Raw genomic sequence first — 13,246 nt, 5'->3', positions numbered from 1 at the left:
TCCTTTTGCTTTCATTAGAGTGAACACTTCCCCTTTCTTGGCATCAGTGACAGTTGCAGTCTCAGTGACTTCAGATGCCGGACAGCCTTCTACACAGCCCTCACTCGCCTTCTGATGGTAGAGCTAGGTAAGGTGAAGAATTTAATCTCAACTGTGAGGGGCCACCAATACTTACATAAATTAAAAAGTGAGTGCTTTTAACTTAAAAGAATTTGCCTGCTTTGACAGTTTCCTACAGCTTTCTAAGCTTTGTGTATTCCCTTATTAGCATCAAAGCAAAAAGACACATCGTTGTACCTAGGGTACATTGGTTCTCTACCTCAAAACTTACTTTCTGCCTATCCTTTGACACATTAACTTTACTGTTACGAATCTAGAATAACCTTAACACAGATTTTCACATACACACACAAAAAAATAAATTTGGAGAGGTTTTTGCTATAGGGAGCATGCACTCACCAGAAAGACAGAGAGAGACAGAGGGACAGAAAGTGAGAAATCAACCCCCGGGGGGATGGCCACACTGTAATCCCTTCTCCTCCATTCTCTGCTCAGGATCCTGGGCATGCATGCACACGTGCCCGGTATGAGTTTAAGCCACCAGGTCTGGAACTCAAACCACAGTTGGCTACATGGGAGTCCAGCGACATAGCCATTATACCAACTGCTGATCCCACACACAAAGATTTTCTTTGTAGTGACATTGAACTAGAGGAAAAGAACAGAACAATGTAAATGTCCAACATTAGGGAATTGTAAAACATGGCACACGTACATAATGGAATAATCTGTAGTCACTGAAAACGATGATTGAAAATGTAGTGCATGAAATTTTTTGTTTTAATAAGTAAAAAGCCAAAGTGTTAAACTGTATGATCGTGAAGGTGGTGGGGGGGGAAACCAGTGCACTGAAACATACTTAAATGAAATTCTTCAAAAATGTAAGATAAACTAAACTGTAAACCACTAAATAGTACAGTGGTTCTAGAACAGTAGGCAGGGTCCTTAACAAGTTTAAAAGACAACTACCATATTATCCAGCAGTCCCACGCTCAGTGCATATCCAAGGAAAGGAAATCAGCAGTTGAAGAGTCAGCTGCACACCGTGTTTATTTCATCAGTGTTTGCAGCAGCCAAGCTCTATAATCGAGCTAAGTACTACCACTGGAAGGTAAAGAAAATGTGGTGTATGTACACAATGGAATACGCCTCAATCTCTCTCTCTCTCTCTCTCTCTCTCTCTCTCTCTCACACACACACACACACACACACACACACACACACAAAGGAAGGGAGAAGAAGAAGAAATCCTGCCATTTGTAACAACTTTGATGACTCTGAGAAAACATTATATTAATTGAAATAAGCCAGGCCCAGAGGACAGATATCTCGGGATCTCACTTATATTGGGATCTTATAGAATAGTCGTTACCAAGGGCTGGGACAGTTGGAGGAAACAGTGAGGTTGGTCCAAAAACACACAATTTCAGGTAGACTGGAGGAATAAATTCAAGAGATTTATTATACAATAGGGTGACTGTAGTTGGTAACAATATACTATTTTCCTAGCAGATGCCAACAGAGTGGATGGCAAATGTTCTCGCCACCAAAATGATTACTGTGAGGCAATGTTTATGTTAATTATCTTGACTTAGCCATTCCACCATACATATATACTTCAAAACATTATGTATACTCTAAATATATTCTAAATATATACAATTTTATCTGTCAGTTTATAAAAAGTAATTTTTAAAAATGATAAATTTTGTGTTTGGGTAATGGACTGTAGATAATTGTTCTCCATTTCAGAGTTACTTGAGATTTTCTTATAATAGTCAGAATTAACTTATTTTTTATAATTTTTTATTGAAAAGCTGAAGATGACCAAAAGAATCCCCAGCTAGACGATACCTTAGAAGGGGCACTTAGTCTCTCTGTGGTGACTGTGTTACTCTAGATTCCCGTTTCCCCCATATTTGGGTACTGGAGGTAAGAGCAGTCAGCTACAGATACCTGAGAGGGTTCGATTATGCTGATATCATCCTTGGAGAATATAACGCTGATGATACTTTTTTCTTTCTCTTGCAATATGTTGGTTGATTCATCAACTCAAATATGAATTTTTATAAATAAGTTCATACAAAAGGAAAATGGATAGTTATTTTTGCACATAAAAGGAATTGAACCTTGAATTGGGAAGGTGCGCTCCTCACCGCGTTATTTTCATGCATTTCAACAGAATACATCAGCACAAAGACAAATAGCCAAAAGTTGAGAGAAATGCAAGTAGAATGATTAAGGAGCTTAGCAGGATTGATTTCTTAGGAAAGATTAAAAGAACCATGTATGTGTAACTTGGCTAAGTGACAACTAGGGCTGGAGGCAAAGAGAACTGTCTATAAATATTTGAAGAGTGTAAACCAGGCATGCAAAACCCAGTCATCTGCTAGCTTAGGCAAGTGGGAGATCTGACTGAATGACAGCTTTGCATACTGCACACTGACCCACCTTACCTCTAGGCTGCTGCCTTGGAGAGAAGAGGAGCAACCCAGACTCTCCTTGTCTTCCACAGTCAGTTAGAGAGGGCTCCAGACTGAACTTGCAGGGCAAAAAGATGAATCAGGCATACTGAGCCCTGGCCTCAAGGAGCTTGCCTTCTTTTTTATCCCAGTGTTCAAGCATTAAGAAAACCTTGAGGGGCCAGCAGGTGGCATGGTAGTTAGGGGCACTGGATTCCCATATGACTGACCACAGTTCAAGTCCTGGACCTGGTGGCTCTCTCTCTCTCTCCCTCCTCTCTTCCTACCTGGTGGCTCTCTCTCTCTCTCCCTCCTCTCTCCCTCTCCCCCTCCCCCCCTCTCCCCTTCTCTCTCTCTCTCTCTCTCTCTCTCTCTCTCTCTCTCTCTCTCGTCAAGTTAAAATAAATAAAGTTAAATAAAATAATTATTTTCGAAAAAAGAAGACCTTGAAATCCTTGCCTACACTTAATGTATTTCCCAAGCCTTAAAAATACTTGTTTAATGACCCTGTCACACAAAGTTAAAGAAATGGAGAGACCAAAATTCCAAAGAAGTACCTGGAGATTTCCTAGATGTAGGTCTTTGTCACATCTGCAGAACGTTGAAGTGGAATAGGTCAAGATTTCTTTTCCATATGGTCATCACACAGAGGAATCCCCACTGTATCTATGGCGGCTTAACCAAAAGGATAGCAACAGGGTAGACCTGAGCACAGGCCAAACTCCCTCTACTTCCACTGCATTGCTAATTGGTAATTACGATCATTTCCAGAAATACCCTGTACTGCACACTTTTTTTTAAAGCAGATTTGCTTTTATTTAGTATTGTTTAAAATGTAAACTGTGAGATAGGAGAAGCTCAACATTTACAACTTGACTAACAATATTTTACTAGGATTCTCAGGAATAGACTCCTTTGAAACATCTAGCCTATAACATAAAGTATAAATTGCTATTTTTTAGTTCAAAGTTTAAGAAATAAGGCAAATATCTGTTGCATTACAAGTACTTTGTAGACACCTTTGAAAAACACAGAAAGATACACTATGGCGGGCATGCCTGGCGCATGGTAGATGCTGGATGTCAGCCAGCTGAATTTGCATATAAACAAAATGAAAACCCAGAGCATAGCCCATTGCGTAGTGGTTAAGGAAGCTGGACCCCACATAGCCAACCACAGTTTGAATACTAGCCCTGTTGTCTTAAAAGGCAGACCAGACCCTGGTGCACGGTACCCCAAATCCAGACAGAATGGAGAAATGGCAGAGCAGAGATTACAGGATAAGTGTGCCCCTTGAGGGATGCTTTCTCCCCACCTCTACCTCCTGTCCCTTTCTGGCAAGCACAGGTACCCTCTGGCAATTTTTTTTTTTAAAGCAGTTACCTCCATGGAACTTGCATATTGTTTGAAAAGAAGCATTTTCCTTATTTATCACTGATTTTCAGTGTTTTAAATAATTATATTACTAACACCATATGATGGTTTGTGGTGTGCATTACTAGAGCATCTTTTCCTTGTTAAGAGCCAGAGTTGATATAGGCTTTGTCTTTTTCATATTTTCCTTTTTTTTCCTCTTTATTTACTTTTTTTCCTTTTCATGTTTTTCTAACACCAGGCTCAGTGTTTCTGCATTGTAGGTGTTCAGTAAGTGCTTGATGAATGAATGACAAGCACATACACCAGAACCAAGACACTGTCACTGTGGCTTGTGGGGTCAGCTCTGCCTGATAGGTGCTCTCTGGAAGTAGCTTTGTTCACGGGCCGCTCTAAGACAACACTAATCCATTACTTTCACAAGTGAGTAGCTACCCTTGACCACTCTGGTCCCGATTAGTCACTTCTTACTCCCTGCTCAAAGTGATATTATTTGATAGGCAACCATTTATAGAGTGTTGTTGAACACAGTTTTTATTATTTGAAGTCTTGTCTCACAAACTAGGTTGGCTAGAATGTTGCTGTCAGAATTTCTGTATATATGGCTTGATAGTTTCTATTGCATGTTCACTGTCATGGAAACAAGGCAGAAAAATTGCTGCTGTTAAGAGTAACACAAACCCATTACTGAACAAAAGAAATAAAAATATCAGATAATGAGAATTCTTCTTAAGCAAAAAAAAATTTTAAGAATGAACTTTTTATGTCATTGAATATTTCAGTGAGAGAGATTGGGGGTTGGATAAGAATCAAGTAAATGAAACACCTAACCCAGCCTGCTTGCAAAAGCATTGATGTGATTCTTGGATTGAAATATAAAGCATATTCTAATTGAATCCTACGAAATAAATTGAATATGTTTTGTGTATAAGCCATGCACATTGGAGTGATTAGAAAAGGGGAAAGAAATTGGGTGTCACATTAATTGGTATTTACTTTGAAATGCATTTTGGTTTCTATTCAATAATTTGCACTTTGTCTGAATTTAATTAGATGCTGTGTGCCCCAGGTTGTATTTCAGATGAAATGGGGGGAGGGGTATTTTGGCAATAAACAGTTGTACCATTTTATCAAATTGCGTTAGCTAAACCAGACAAAATATTCACTTATGTAAAGAACAGAATTGAAAGCATTTCATCATTAGAGTGATGGTATTTCAAGATATGTAAGAGATGTTGGCAACGCATTTTTATATTCTAAGATACTGTCAAAATGAATGCAAAAAAAAAAAAATCCCTTCACAATATAGCACGCTCGCAGGAAAAACTGAGTGACCGACCATATGTGCATGCATGTTAGCCCTTCCAAGAATCACTTAAAGTTCCCTGGGTTATTTTAAAATTAACTTTGTCATCTAATAAACTAAAGGAAAGATAGTATTACCCAAGCCAGTAAGTGGAGAACCTCCAGGGAGCTGTTCAGTATAAAATACTACAATAAATAAAAACCTTCTATTTTGTTTAATTTGAATGGAGGTGGATTCAGCTGACAAATATGGAAGAGGGAAAGTGTGGAAATGAGCTGTAACAAAGCTTTATGCTTTGTGGAGGGCCAACTATTATTAGTTGCAAATTAAGTTTTTACCAACCACTAATTTGAATTCGCTCAATGTCACCAACAGTTGGTTTTTCCTTGGATATTTTATGAATATGCCTTATATAAGAGGGCTTCAGAAAGTTCATGGAAAAATGGAATTAAACTCTGAGCCTTGGTTCCAAAGGGTTTTTTAAAAATTCACATGTAGTTTTTCCATACACATTTCCATGAACTTTTTGAAAACCCCATACATTGAACTACTCAGATGAGAAGCATGTACACAGGATTTGAGGGAGCAGTGAACTTCTCAGTCATGTTTTAATGACCAGGAGGGTGCTGATATTAAAATTGTGTTTATGTACATTAACAATTTTATCTTTAGGGGTGAGGCTAGCATAGTATCTGTATATTTTTGTGGCTAATTAGGACCTGAAGCTATCACTAGCTTTAATTTGGGAAATTTTAAATAACAAATAAACTATTTGAATAATAATGAAAGAGATGTAAAAATGGCCACCAAAGATAGAAATAAAAATACACAGAGGAAGCTTTTCCTTCTCTTTATTAATAATAGCTAACATTTGTTTGCAAATTTATATTATAGTTTGCAAACTGATTTTGCATTCATTATCTTATTTGATCCTCATAACAGTCCTCACTAAATAGATTTTATTCCATTGTTTATGTGTTAGAAAACTGAAGGTCACAGAGATTAAGTGACTTGCCCAAGGTAAGTTATATAACTAACTCCTAGCTCTCTGACCACATATTTCCATTCACTTTTGCTAAACTGCTACTTCACCTTTCACCTTCTCAATCAATTAAGAAATAGAATTTTTTATGCTTCATTTTTATTTGAACTATTTGTACCAAATGATTGATTTGAGGCTTGGGGCAATGAGAGAAAAGGAAGAGAGGATTACTTTCTAAGTTTCTATGAAGTAAACAGAAAGGTCCGTGTTTTATTATTTGTCTTATTTAGGTATATTACCATTTCATGGTCAGTGAAAGTCAAATGTAAGTTTTAAAGTCTGTTCTAATTGGCCAAAGCATATCTCTTCCCATGGGTAAAGGAATATAAACACAAATATTCCAGGAAAATGTTGCAAGTGAGGAGCCTGAAGTTCTTACAGGAAGGAGGAGTACATTAATACATTGCCATGTCCGTGACTTGGCAGAAACTATCTAGAAAATAGACATGGGGGGAGGGGACCGGGCAGGAAGGGGTAAAGAAGCAGCTGGAAATATTTAGAATCTATAATGAGATAATTAAGACTAATTAGCTAGCCCTGTAGGCAGAAAGCAGCCATTAAGTCCAGATCCAGTTTTAATAACTTACCTGTTTTTGAGGGTAGAGTCCAGAGCACCCAAGGGGATGAGATGCTTCAGGGATAAAAGTTTAGGGTAGGTTTCCTAGAAAGGAGCAGCAGCAGTCTATAGTAGGCCACATATTTTTCTTCTGGGAACTAAAATAAACACTTTGATTCCCAAGAGAAAGGAATACAGGGAGCCTTGGTTTTCTCATCTACTAAATGGGGATAGCTACCTTGAAGAGTTGTCATGTCATTTCAGTAAGGTAAAGACACACGAAAGGGGGGGCCAGCAGGTGGCGCAGAGGTTGGAGCTGATCCTTCTTGGCTAACTGTGTGGTTGGAGTCCCAGACCTGTGGGTTGGAAAACATGCTGGGCACGTATGTGTGCATACCCAAAATTCCAACAGGAGAATGGAGGAGAAGGGATTGTGGAGAGGCCATCCCCCCAGGGGAATGATTTTTCACTTTCCCCTTCTCTCGCTCGCTCTCTTCCCCTCTCTCCCTCTCTCTCTCTCTCTCTCTCTCTCTCTCTCTCTCTCTCTCTTTCTCTCTCTCTCTCTCTCCCCCAGTCAGTCTCCAAGAAGCACACACACCCTACAGAAAACTAAAAAAAGAAGAAAAAAAAAAGGGTCTAGAGTAATTTCTATCAGAAAGCAAGCCCCTAGTAGTAGTAATGAAGAAATATATCTACTGGACTGGCCCATAGCAGTTAAGTGCTGTGCATAAAAGGCCGAATCCCACATGGCTGACCATGGTTCAAATCCCAGCCTCAGAGACTTGAAAAACACACTGGGTGCCTTTGTGTGCATTCCCAAAATCCCATGAAGGAAAAGGGACCCTAAGGTGACCATGCCCTTTTGGGGGTGCTTTCTATCTCCCTCTCTGTTTCTTCCTCCCCTCCCTCCTCTCCATCCTCCCCACCCCCGTCCCTGTGCATGAATACACACACTCTCTGGTGATTTAAAAGAAAAAAAAGCTAGAATGTTTTAAAATATGTATTGATGCACTATTAAAAGCACTGACTGCCACTGGTACCTCAAAATGAGGCAAGTTCACTGCTATTAAAACCTACTCTGCCCTCAGAACTTGAGGCTCTTATTTCCCTGTAGAAGCTAGAGCTGATGACACTTCCTGACAGATACTAAAATATCTAGCCCTGCCTGAAGCCACAAGTCATTTCAAAGCTAGCTAGAACTCCTAGGCAGTTTAGAGGGAAACTGAAATGAAAGCCAAATTCAGGCCCAAGTTAAAGGACCAGCTAACCACACCTCTCCAGTCACACACTTGGCGCTTGAAAATCGCTCTCCTAATGAAACACGGGAACAGCAGATGATTTGGGCCGATGCCTGCAAAAGTCACTGATTCTTCTGAGATCACTATCATTATTTCGGTTTGAATGGATTGTTTTCTTCACCCACTGCCTTTATGTTTCTGTATCTCTCTTCTTAGTTTTCCTTTGAACCAGACCTTCACAACAAGAGATATGGCTGCATTGGTTTCCTGTTTGTGTTGTAACAAATTACTGCAGCTTAGTGGCGAAAACGTTAGAGATGCATTGCTTTACAGTTCTGGGTGTTAGATGGCTAAAATGGGTCTCAGGGAGCTGAAGGCAAGGTGTGGGCAGAGCTGCGCTCCTTCCTGGGGTCTCTAAGAAAACGCTGTTCTAACTCATTGGAGCTTCCCGATGCCAGCTGCTGGCCTCAGCTCGGGCCCCTTTCTCCAGCAGCACAGGTTGAGTGCTTCTCCACTGCCCTCTGTGTGGTTCTGCTTCTGCTTCTCGCCTCCATTTCTAAGGACCCTTGTGATTCCATTGGACCAGAAACCCAGAATAACTTTCGGTGTTTAAGTCAGCTGGTCAGCAACTTTAATTCCCCTTTACCATGTAACCTAACAACATATTCCCGGGTTCTAAAGATTAAAACATGGACTTCTTGGTTTCGTCCCATGGGTCCCTAGAGGTTAAGGGAGCCACATGGCCTACTGTGTGGTTCAAATCCTGGCCCAACTAGAACAGGCATGTATGAATCCAAAATCCCAACAGGACAGAGAAATGGAAGAAAAGGGAGTGCGTGTCTTCTCGTTTTGCATCAGAAACAAGACATTATACCGCTATGAGTAATGCCAATGAGGAAGAATAATCTCTAATAGGTACTTGGTAAACTCGTTTGCATGATGTAAACAAAAATGACCAGTTCTCCAGCTTGTGTGAAACAGCATCCCACCGAGAGGAACTGCGCCAGCTGAAACAAACATTTCTGTTGGAATACTATGCCACACCTTATATTTTCCTATTTACAACTCAAGTGATTGCCGCAGAATTACATTTTCCTCACCAGAACCAGGCAGATCTTCACTATCTTATAACTTCTTGTGGCTCCAAACTCAAGATCCTGTGACATGAGCATCAGTCCTGACCTCTGCCCTTTCTGCTTCCATTGTAGACATGGGCAGGGACGTGAGCTTGGGAGTGAGACTGACATGATGGGGCCCTGGCTCACTGACACTGTCGGTGGGAGGAGATTGGGAAGTGCTTGAGTTAGTGAAACCTCTTTGCTCTTGTGTAAAATGGGGAAGATTATAGAGCTTCATGGGGCTGTCGTGACCAGTAGTGACTTGTAACAGTGTTTTGAACATAGTAAGAACCACAGAAGTGTGTTTTAAGTAACTTAAATATCAAGTCATTTCGATGTACATAATAAGCACTCAAGAAATAAGCATTACTACTTGGTCACTCCACAAATACTTCCTGAGTGCCAGACCCTGTTGTAGGCACTGACAGTAGAGCCATGAGCCAGATGACCAAGCTTCTTCCTGAAAGAGCTTACAGTCTAGTAGAGAAAATATTAATATGTCATAGTATTAGTATGTAACTTAATATGACATAGTAAGTCCCATAAGAAAAGTAAAGCAGGTTATAGGATCAGAAATGATGCAGGGGTGCCTGGCAGGTAGTTAAGTCACTGGATTCCCACATGGTTCACTGTGGTTCAAGTCCCAGACCTGGCAGCTTGAAAATCATACCAGGTGCATGTGCACATCTGCCCAAAATCCTGAGAAGAGAATAGAGAAAAAGGATTATAGTGTGACCATCCCCTTGGGGAAGGGGGATTAATTTCTCACTTTCCTTTTCTGTCTATCTCTGGCAAGCACACACACCTCATGGCAAAAACCTAGGGAAAAAAAAAAAAGGAAAGAGATTCAGAGAGGGGCACTATGGATACCCCTTTTAGATAGAGTGGCCAGGGAACGCCTCTCTAAGGAAGTGGCATTTAAATAGAATTGCCGCTCACGTCACTGTCTTTAGTTTTTCTTCCTTGACTTCTTGCATACCTTGGTGGCTCGACTTTTGTGTTCCTCTTAGTCCTGTTCACCTCAAAATCTGGGGAAAGCAGTGGGTTCAGGAAGTTTTTGACAGAAGAGGGTATATCCAAGAAGAATAACTTGGTCACATAGTTAGTTGACAGAGCAAGGATTATAATTTAGTGCTATCCTCTTCACCCAGGATCTTGACCCTTGTCTCAAACAACACACCAAGGAGGACTCATTAGCCTTTTGGGGTCTCTGTGGGAACAGAGCTAAGTTCCTGATTCTGTTGGACTCCTGACATAAAGCATGTGAGGTCAGAGGAAAGAAAGAGACCACAAAAGATCAGAATCAACTGAATTAGCCACTTTTTTTAAGAGTCTAAGGATCCTGATTTTGCAGTCAGTCTTCTGTGTGTGTGGCCTTGGGCCTCAGTTTCCTTTTCTGTGAATGGTGTGTAGGCCAGTGTTTCTCACATACATGAATGCGGGTATCCGAACCATCTAGAGGTCTTGTTAGAACAGAATTGCTGAACCCATCCCCAGTTTGTGTCTCAATGGATCTGGGATGAAACCTCCAGTGGTGCTGATGCTGCTAGGCCAAGGACCAGACTTTGAGACCACTGGGCTCTTGTCTGAGATCTCATGTCCTCTCTAGTGCTCTGTGAAAATGAAAACCAAACCAACAAAGTCTAGACCATAGCCATCAGAAGGTCTGGATCATCACCTCCATCCAAGGATGTCACCTTAATCAAGCAAGACAGTTTCTTCATCAGAAAAAGTGGGGCTCACAGCTCCCTGTGCCATAGGATGAACAAGAAACTCCAGAATCTTAAAAGAAACAGCCTTTGAAAAGAATGCTATATGGTGTTACCGGTTAAGGATATTTTGATCAACTGGACTGGGGAGAAATGTTCACATATTGAAATGTTCACTTTGTAAGCTAAATAATGTGATTGAATGTATGTTAAAAAAATGTTTTTTAAATGCTGGGTAGGGGAGGGGCAGGTTGTAATTTCATACACAGAAGGAAAGGTAGACTGTCTGTATAGGGAAATATTTGAATATGGTGAAGGAGTTAGCCAGAGGGTTATATGGAAAAAGTGAGAAGGAAGGAACAGCCAGTACAGAAGTTCCAAGATGGAAGTGTGCTGGACGTTGCCTCCCATTGCTGATGTGACAAATTACCATAAACTTTGTACTTTCAAACAAAAATAAGAATACTATGTACATGGTCGGTTGTGTGTGATTCTGCCTTGACAAAATCCTTGAGGAAACTAACGTCTATCTTTAAAGTGAAAAATTAACAGAAAATGTCTCTTTTCCCTCTTCCTTATGAAGAAAAAGAAGCTTCGTGCTTGAGGAAGTATACCCATAGAGAATGTAGTTAAAGTCCAAATGGCCCATAAGGGACTCCATCCTTTTGGGCACATAAAAGTTTCCCTGCCATCTATTTAACAAATAAATAAAAAGAACATAATAAAAGAGAATAATGTCTCATTGCTATTTGGGCACCTGAGTCTTTGAGCCCTGTAGGGCCTTGGCACCCAAAGAGAAGAAGTGGGGAAAAAAAAAACAAAACCCTTGTCTCGGAGGCTTTGAAAGTGGCCTTCCTTGAGGCATTAGGGAAGCTCTGGGGTCCCTCACAGCTCAAGGGCTGAGGTGCCTGGGGCATGAATCTGTTATATCCAATAAAGAGCCAGGAAAAAAAAGAGCTGGTAAGTAATTTCCCTATTTCACTTGGTGCAAAAGAGAAGGCAAAACACCAGAATATTCAATGAGCCGGGACATGAAGTGTGTGGCATGGGTGTGAGTGCACGCTGACCCCTTCCTGGAAACGTGTCTGAGCCTGAATGAAACCCCCACGCTGAGACGAAGGTACAGGAGCATGCGTTTAAACCGCGGTGGCCCTTTTGTTTCTCTGATAGGCGAAGATGAGGATGAATTTGAGAATTTCATGCTGCCTCTCACAGTCTCGTTTGAAACAGTATTACAGATATTCAACAACAACTTTAAACAAGAAGATGTAAAGGTGGGTTTGTTTCCAGACATGAGGGAAGACATTTTTGCTCTTCCTGGAATATCTCCAGAAAAGGCTTTGCATATGTGTGTGTGCTCTGCGCGTCCTCGGACCCGCATTCCCAGTCGTGTGTGTCTTTGAGCTGGACTTTCATACAAACACTTGCCCAGTTTCTTATGCAAATAGACTTTGAGATCCGCGAATGGTTGTGGACAGTCAGTTCATGATCAGATGGCACAGGCTTGTCTCTCGAGGCAGTTAGTGTCTTTAATAGAATATTTCTCACGGGTACATCACTTCGAACATCCCTCTTATCTCAGCTACTCTGCACTGTATGTTTCAACAAATCTACATGGAGGAGTGCACACACATATACATGTTAAAATACAACATCTCTAAATATTTTTTAAACAAGAATTTATATAAATCAACACTTTATTAAATGGCTAGGCATATATGTATAAATAGGAGCTGGTCTTGAAGTATTGCATTCTTAAACTGAACAAAGTGATTAGGATAACTGATAGCTAAATAAGGTTTTTATGTGCCTGTGGGAGCCATATTAGGATTGATTTGACAAGTCAGTTCAGCTGTGGCAACAGTCATAATATCTAAGACAACATTATGTTTTATTAGTAAAATCCTTAAGTGTAGCAAGCTGTTAGTGACAAAACAGCCCCATATTTTAAGGTGGGGGATGGGAAGCACACGCTGTGCTGAATGGAAATAGTATCTCCTGAAATTAGTGTTTCAGAGCTGTATTAAATAGATTGACACTCATCATTATTTTCTAAAGACTAATAAATACACTCCGGAGAATGTGGGCACCTTCATCAGTGACGCTTAAGTCATACTCTCTTGTTATTTGAAATATATTAGAAATACCTCGTGCAAGACCCCTCTTCACCAAGATAATGTAGTAATTAGAAAGGGAACAGAAAAGTGATGACCTTTGATGATTATTTTTGTGTAATTATTTTACCAAAAAAAAATTAACCAAATACTGTACCTTTTCATTTAAAGTAGAGTTTTGGAAATGAATGCATATTAGCATGCCATAGTCGTACAGTTTTAAAACCAGAAGGGTTTTACAGCTTTTCGTTATGTTTATAATCCTGC

The 13,246-nt window shown here is 40.3% G+C and overlaps 1 protein-coding gene across 1 annotated transcript in view; it reads left to right on the top strand.

Moving 5' to 3' along the window:
- RANBP17 (RAN binding protein 17) overlaps positions 1–13,246 on the top strand; it is a 312,972-nt gene that overhangs the window by 219,627 nt on the left and 80,099 nt on the right. Inside the window, exons 18-19 of the mRNA XM_006148371.2 lie at positions 19–127; positions 12,036–12,139. Of these exons, the coding sequence (XP_006148433.1) occupies positions 19–127; positions 12,036–12,139 (213 nt within the window). The remainder of the gene's footprint in view (positions 1–18; positions 128–12,035; positions 12,140–13,246) is intronic.

The sequence above is a fragment of the Tupaia chinensis genome, unplaced genomic scaffold (genome assembly GCF_000334495.1).
Source record: "Tupaia chinensis unplaced genomic scaffold, TupChi_1.0 Scaffold000234_1, whole genome shotgun sequence".
Classification (NCBI taxonomy): domain Eukaryota; kingdom Metazoa; phylum Chordata; class Mammalia; order Scandentia; family Tupaiidae; genus Tupaia; species Tupaia belangeri.
This window is presented reverse-complemented; position numbering and strand designations above follow the sequence as displayed.